Here is an 8,287-nt window from a genome sequence, read left to right as displayed (position 1 = left end):
TTTACATAATTGCAATCCACGCCATTGGGAGCAGAGTCTTAAAATAGGGTTTACATAATTGCAATCCACGCCATTGGGAGCAGACTCCTAAAATAGGGTTTACATAATTGCAATCCACGCCATTGGGTGCAGACTCCTAAAATAGGGTTTACATAATTGCAATCCACGCCATTGGGTGCAGACTCCTAAAATAGGGTTTACATAATTGCAATCCACGCCATTGGGAGCAGACTATTAAAATAGGGTTTACATAATTGCAATCCACGCCATTGGGAGCAGGCTCCTAAAATTGGGTTTCAATCCACGCCATTGGGAGCAGACTTCTAAAATTGGGTTTACATAATGGTAATCCACGACATTGGGAGCAGACTCCAAAAATTGGGTTTTCATAATTCCAATTCAAAATTGATATAAAAAACTTGTCTGTTATTTAAAATTTTTGGATTACTGGTAAGAAAATATGGAAATCATAATTTTCAGGATTTATTTACACATGAATTAATACTTGATTTTCTATTTACATGTATTAATACATGGTTTTCTATTTACATGTATTAATACATGGTTTTCTATTTACATGTATTAATACATGGTTTTCTATTTACATGTAGTAATACATGGTTTTCTATTTACATGTAGTAATACATGGTTTTCTATTTACATGTAGTAATACATGGTTTTCTATTTACATGTAGTAATACATGGTTTTCTATTTACATGTAGTAATACATGGTTTTCTATTTACATGTAGAAATACATGGTTTTCTATGTACATGTATTAATACATGGTTTTCTATTTACATGTATTAATACATAGTTTTCTATTTACATGTAGTAATACATGGTTTTCTATTTAATTTACGTCATAACTGACCTAAGACATAAGATACACTTAGGGTCGCTGGCTGAAAATATATGTTAAAAAAAATAGGATTTTTAAATTCTACCTTTAAAGCATCCTCTACAGTTGTCTTCTTGTAGTTGTAAGCATGATCAAAACCAATTTGTTTCAACCATTTAACCTTGTCCTCAGTTCCTGCGAAACCAATGACTTTGCAACCTTTTAGTTTCGCTATCTGTCCCACTATAGATCCTACAGCACCTGCAGCTCCGGATACAACTACAGTCTCTCCAGACCTATACAGGATACATGATACATGATACATGATACATGATACAGGATACAGGATACAGGATACAGGATACAGGATACAGGATACAGGATACAGGATACAGGATACAGGATACAGGATACAGGATACAGGATACAGGATACAGGATACAGGATACAGGATACAGGATACAGAATAAAGGATACAGGATACAGGATACATGATACAGAATACAGGATACAGGATACAGGATACAGGATACAGAATACAGGATACAGGATGCAGGATACAGGATACAATTTATATGTATATTTATGAAGTAGTATTTTAAGTTATTTAGAGAGTACCTGTACACGTGTTAGGTATTTTCCCTTAGGCATTTTCCCAAGGGCAACCTTCCATAAGGTTTGGCTAGGCTTTCTGAGGCGACACAGGCTGCAATAGGGCCCGAGCGCGGTGGCAAGGTTGGGCTAAGCGCTGCAGCTAAAACAGGCTTGTGGAGGCAAAACGTTGCGGCTAGGACAGTCTTTTGAACTTGCCACTAGGGAAAATACCCTTGAAAAGTTGCCGTTTGGAGAATACCTTCTGGAGAGTACCTAACATCCCTTACATTAATCTAAAATGGTCAAAAAGATTTCTTTGACACAAAGACAATTATTTTACTTAGGTTCACAGAGTCTCAGAAGTCCGAAGTATGCCGTGCATCCTGGCATGCCGCAGGAGCCGAGCATCATGCTAGCAGATATACCCTTCACCTTAGGATACTTCCAGGGAGCTCCAAGTCCAACACTCCGCTGTTTTCAACAATATTGGAGTTAATCACATATTGTTTGGCACAAGTGTTGGAACCTTATTTTGGGAGATATTTTGTTGAAAACTTTTGTTTTGTAACTAAGTAAATTATTTAATTATTCATGAAATATAACAAACAAAAAACAGTTGATGTGATAGAAGAATTTTTTTTCAAACAACTGATGTCTTAAAAAAATAAAGGTTTTCTATTTTTTTGAAATATTTTTTTTATGTCCGAAATATTTCCTTTGCAAGCTCATTAGGGTTGACAACTCCTCTTTCCACCCAACCAGCGTAAAGGACAATCTCGGAGCCCTGACCATGAAAGTCAATATTTTACTAATAATTTGAATGACATTTGTTTCACCTTATATTTCTTAATCGTGGCAAATATCTCTCAAACTTCAACAAAAAAAAATAATTAAAAAACTATTGTTTTTATCTTGGAGAATACGTTTCCTTTAAAAAAACAAAAACAAAAGACTCTGAAGAGAAAAATTAAGAATAAATAAATAAAGAAGAAAATAAAGTCTTCACTTAAAATCTAATTAATTCACTTGATATTTCCAACATTAAAAAACCTGAAAAGGTAAAAAATCCTTAATATTTAATCTATGGGACATACAGTCCAATCCAGAATATAAAGATAAAGCACAGTGGTAGCTATAATACTTTGGATGCATCGTCGTCATTATTTTTTATCTTTCGATTGAGAAATTTAAGAATTTTATATTTTCAATTAATTTTATTGACATTCAAACTTCAGAATATTTTCAACGCATTTTTTTACAAAATATGTNTCGATATTGACTCTAGTTCTGAACCCTCTAGTAATAAGTTATAAGAAATATATATACTGGAAGTTATTTATGCGTTTTTATTAGAGTCTGACTTACGTCCTCTATAAGGTCCCATTAATAATATAAACCCCTATTGAAAAATTGTCAAGACAACATTTTATGAATTCTTTCGATTTCTCCAAAGTTCTGTGTAAACCGGCCAATCTCACATAGCAAAAATGCATAAAATGTCGTCTTGAAATTTATTTTAAAATGTATGACAGCTTTATGCTTCATCATTGGTGTGCAAAAAAAAGAAAGCTGCTGAGATGACCACAACTTCAAAGGGTTGAATACATTTTTGAAAATATATCCAAATATCATTGTAGAGTCATAGGCTTTTTGATAATTTGTAAAAAACTGCTTTTTATTTTGAATTCAAGTTAAATTAATAGCCCTGAAGTACGCAGGACAGCAACTGATATAGTATAAAATCGTTTTTTTCCGCGGCATTTGATCTAAAATATGTTGAGAATACGACATTATAAAAAACTGTTGCTATGTTTTCATATATCTTGGATTCCCTGTAGAAAGTTAAAGATGCCATTATTGTAATGAAGACTTACCTTGCACTGTATGGTCTCTGGTAAGGATCAACGCTGATAAACAGAGACCTGAAAATATAAAAAAATTGACAGTTTAGAAAGAAAACAGTTTAAATTTCTAAATTGAATGTTTAAACTTTCATTTTATACCAATACACTGTGGAAAGTAAGACGACATTTAAAGAAGCTTGTGTGTATTTGATTTTGTTTATATACAAATTGGTCCACTTTAATTACCAATAGCTAGGGTCTAATTCCAGTTAATATTTTAAAGTGATAATCAGACAACCTTGAAATAGAAAGACGACTTTTCTAATAAATATTTAGCTTTAAATAGTCAAATGTGCAGTGAAAACAGACCCATGTAACAAAATTATTAATTTATTAAATGTCTAATGCGTCTTCCTATTCCATTATTTTCTCACTGTAGACCACTGTACCTAAACATAATTTCTCCATCCTTGAGTTCAGGCAGTTCCTCCTCAACCAGTTCAAAATCATCAAGCTTAGGTTCTCCGGAGAAATGTCTTTTCAAAACCCACTTTCTTCCTTGAACCATTTTGAAGATATAAAATCTGAAAATAATTAATTTCATTTCATTTTAAAGATAAACCTTCAAGATAACAAGAAGATAAAACTTTAAGAGAACAAGAATATATAAACCTTCAAGAGAACAAGAAGATAAACCTTGAAGAGAACAAGAAGATAAACCTTCAAGAGAACTAGAAGCTAAACCTTTAAGAGAACAAAAAGATTAACCTTCAAGAGAACAAGAGGATAAACCTTCAAGAGAACAAGAAGATAAACCTTGAAGAGAACAAGAAGATACACCTTCAAGAGAACAAGGAGATAAACCTTCAAGAGAACAAGAAGATAAACCTTCAAGAGAACAAAAAGATAAACCTTCAAGAGAACAAGGAGATAAACCTTCAAGAGAACAAGGAGATAAACCTTCAAGAGAGCAAGAAGATAAACCTTGAAGAGAACAAGAAGATAAATCTTCAAAAGAACAAGAAGATAAACCTTCAAGAGAACAAGAAAATAAACCTTGGCTAAGTTTTCTATAAGAACTAAGTGATAGAGGAGTGTAAAGACAACTGATAAACAATATGAATGATATTCCACTATATGCCTAAAATGCTAGCCCTGGCTTTAAGCTGCAAAGATAACACACTGTAACACTACGTATTCTGTGACCTGCACTCTGCAGGGCTGGGCGTCTTTGCAAGTACTTTGTAGTTAAAGGATAGATATAGAGAAGAGTTTCTGTTTCTTCATCCGCTGTATTCATCTTATTGTAGACTTCTTTTACCAATTTTATTCAATACGCCGGTTTCTAATCTTCATCATCTATCCTTGAATTATAGGATCCTTGGAAGCTGGAGAGTACAGACCTTGGTGTGTATATAGTGACCTTTGCTATTGAATACGGTCTTTAATCTGGTCATACTATACATACGCTACCCTATGAAAACGCTACACTTTAAAAACGCTACGCTATAAAAACGCTACATAGGCCATATTCGCTACAAGATTATTGTTTGTTTCAGTTTGTGTATAAGATTTGAACAATTTCCGAGTTCATAACTTATATATACAGGGTGTCCCACGAAACATGACAGTTGGTATAAATAGTTTAGAATGTCTTCTTCCATAATTTGATAAGTTTTTTAATACGAAAGACAATAATAAAAATATTATTTAGGAGTCATATTATAGTAACATTAATTTCAAAGTAAAATTTACTAGAGCAAAAGATTTTTTAAACGAAATAAACTGCAAACAGCCTTTAATATCTAATACAATGTATGGAAGACGACATTCAAAACTATTTATCAACTGTCATGTTTCGTGGGACACCCTGTATTTAAAAATTCCCATACTCGTAAATTGAAAAATTACAAGTGTATCACAAATTATTACATCTATTTCTTGAATGAGCAATTATTTCTATTTTCATAATGTTGAAAAATTAATTTAACGATTTGAATAATTCAAAAGTTCATAATTTTTATAGAAATTGAGGTGTTGGAGATTACCAATTGAGGCGTGCGCTTGCCGCAAAACAGATTTGGGTGGCGGTGATTATTATTTAAGGAACTCTGGACCCCCTCCCTCACTGGACAATCTGTTTCGGATTTTGGCACGAAACTTTAATATCTTTTTAGATAAACTTTATCTTAAAACAGATTGCAATGTAATTAGTTAAAAAAATTTGGCTACTTAAAACTAGAGTTTTAATGTTGATTGTTAGAATTTAAAAATTAAAACCAATACTGCAGCCAATGATGTCATATAAAAGTGTACAGAGCGTACACATTCCTTCTTCTTCTAAACCATCTTATCCTTCTCTTAAACCATGATAAACCATCTTATTCTTCTCCTAAACCATGGTAAACCATCTTATCCTTCTCTTAAACCATGGTAAACCATCTTATCCTTCTCTTAAACCATGGTAAATCATCTCATCCTTCTCTTAAACCATGGTAAACTATCCTCTCCTTCTCTTAAACCATGGTAAACCATCCAAACCCATTTCTTAAACCATGGTAAACCATCCTATCCCCCTCTTAAACCATGGTAAACCATCCTTCTCTTAAACCATGGTAAACCATCTTATCCTTCTCTTAAACCACATGGTAAGCCATCCTATTTCTCACTATTTTTCAAGAACGATACAAATTTCTTATTTAAACATTCAAATTTTTCATTTAAAAGTTTAGTTTAACCCTTCCACACAGGTGTCTGACGTCCTATATACAGTTAATCAACTTATCTAGGTCTCAGTCTGACGTGCATGCGTCGAATATTTTATTTTTAACAAACTAAATGAAACAATTCTTCAACAAAATTTAGGTTGTCTTTTTTCTTATGATTTACAAATTATAATTTATTAAGCTGAGTCTATTTGTTTGGCAGAATGATGAAGAGCAGGGAGAAGAATTTCTAGATGTTGGTCATCAAAGGTCAGCGTAGGACGGAATCTAAAAAAGTATTAAAAACAACAAGTTGGTCAGCTCTGGTTAGGCAGGGTTTTCAGCGGAAGAAAACTTTCGCGAAAAAATACAGTGAAACCCTTAATAACGAATACATTGAAAGAATTCATCAAATGTCGTATTCTTCCCTTTCTGATATTGAATGTTGCAGATATTTATTTTTTTAATTAAATGATTATATGGAACACTTTAAAACTATTCCCGCATATTCATGGCTATTTATTTATTTTCGCAAAGACTGAAATTTACGTAATATAGTATAAAACTCATTGAAAAATTGTCAAGGCGACATTTGATAAATTCTTTCGTTGTATTCGTTATTAATGGTTTCACTGTACGAAATTTTTTTCAGAAATTGAATTTTGCGAAAGGAAGCGATAACAATGCGGAAATTCATGAAGATGATTTTCGCTTTTTCGCAAAATTTCGCATTAATCTGTTTTCGAAAAAATGCGAAACTTTTGCATAACAAACAATTGGTTTTACGAACAGTAAGCGAAAAAAAAATACAACCAGGGAGTTTAACAAACAGCCAGACCAGGGGATTGACCGTACAACCAGGAGGTTGGACGTGCAACCAGGCGGTTGAACGTGCAACAAGACGGTTGAACCTGCAACCAGGCGGTTGAATGTGTAACCAGGTGGTTGACTGTGCAAGCAAGTGTTGAAGGTGCAACCAGGGGGTGAAATGTGCAACCAGGTGGTTGAACGTGCAACAAGACGGTTGAATTTGCAACCAGGCCGTTGAACGTAGATCCAGACCAAGGGTTGAGCGTGCACACAGAGGGTTGAAAGTGCAACCAGACCGTTTAACATGTAACAAAAGGTTTGGCCATGCAACAAGGTTGAACGTGCAACCAGGGGGTTAAACGTGAAACCAGAGGGATGTACGTGCAACTAGGGGGCTTGACTTTGAAACCAGCAGGCGATTGCCGATTGAACATTAAATTGTTCAAACACACGGTCGTTCGCACAGCCAGCTACCAAAATCAATATATAAACGACTATGACAGTCAGCCTCCCATATATTTACCTTACAGTTGTTTCCCCGCAGACACCGAGATGAACACCTTGTTTTCTCAGACTGGCAATTAGTTTATCCCTGAGAGAAATCAGATAATTCTTCTGCAATGACAAATTTTATAATTGGATCAATCAAAAAACGTTTAACATCTCGAATGGAATATAATTGAAGACATTTATGTAGTAAAAAAATCGTACATATATAACATATAAATTTAGCTTGTCTGTTTGTTTGTTTGTTTGTTTGTATCCAATAAACGTCAAAACGGCTGAACCGATCGGCCCCAAATTGTGTGTTGCAGCTCGCGTAACCCCAGGGAAGGTTTATGAATGATTCAAAGTTCAAAAATTAGTGTTTAAATGTCTTTTAATTTTTTAAAATTTTGAAAATGCGCCAAAAAATAATATGAAATCCGCAACCCTTTTTTATACTGTAAAAAGAGAAGATGCTCACGGATAAAGCCACAATTAAAAGTTGAAAAAGAAGATGGGCGCAAAGCGCGCTAAAAGCCTAGTTCTTCAAAAATGAATATGTTATTTCTGTAAATTTTTATCTGAATTTTCCTTATTTGAGAAGATCCACAGTCCACAGCACACAGTGTTCCTTTACCCCTAGAAAATAGTTTAAATCAGGATGTTTAGTGCAGTGAGGGCCCATAAAAATGTGGAATAGGAAGACGACACTACGACTCAATCCAATAATTGTGCAGTGTACACTACTACGCAGCCCCAATTCAGTTTGATTTTTGAGCTATTTACTTTTATAATAACTGCAAACACACATAATGTATTGTCAGTCTATTTGTTTTCATGAAAATACATTAGACGACTGTGGTATTATATATTGAGATATTTGACTCACGAGTCACGAAAATGAAGAAGTCTAGTAAATATCTGATTTACCTTGCATTAGCAAACACGCCAGGGAACACGGAACAAAGTTCTTCTAAACCTAGGGGAAGAAAAATAATTATCTTCAT

At 33.8% G+C, this 8,287-nt stretch overlaps 1 protein-coding gene and 1 long non-coding RNA gene across 2 annotated transcripts; both read right to left on the bottom strand.

Annotated features, from left to right (window-relative positions):
• Window positions 1–35: 35 nt before the first annotated feature.
• Window positions 36–3,862, bottom strand: LOC111709278 (prostaglandin reductase 1). Its single transcript, XM_023482902.1, has 7 exons — window positions 3,729–3,862; window positions 3,310–3,357; window positions 3,140–3,161; window positions 2,151–2,219; window positions 1,776–1,906; window positions 948–1,137; window positions 36–185 (listed from the first exon to the last, which is right to left on the bottom strand). The coding sequence occupies exons 1-7, from the start codon at window positions 3,845–3,847 to the stop codon at window positions 51–53; spliced, it is 714 nt and encodes a 237-aa protein (XP_023338670.1). The 5' UTR covers window positions 3,848–3,862; the 3' UTR covers window positions 36–50.
• A 2,203-nt stretch (window positions 3,863–6,065) lies between these two features.
• On the bottom strand, window positions 6,066–7,392 carry LOC111709289 (uncharacterized). Its single transcript, XR_002766825.1, has 2 exons — window positions 7,318–7,392; window positions 6,066–6,272 (listed from the first exon to the last, which is right to left on the bottom strand). It is a non-coding gene; the product is annotated as an uncharacterized LOC111709289 (long non-coding RNA).
• Window positions 7,393–8,287: the final 895 nt, after the last annotated feature.

This window comes from Eurytemora carolleeae, unplaced genomic scaffold, assembly GCF_000591075.1.
Source record: "Eurytemora carolleeae unplaced genomic scaffold, Eaff_2.0 scaffold895, whole genome shotgun sequence".
NCBI classification, from domain to species: Eukaryota; Metazoa; Arthropoda; class Copepoda; order Calanoida; family Temoridae; genus Eurytemora; species Eurytemora carolleeae.
This window is presented reverse-complemented; position numbering and strand designations above follow the sequence as displayed.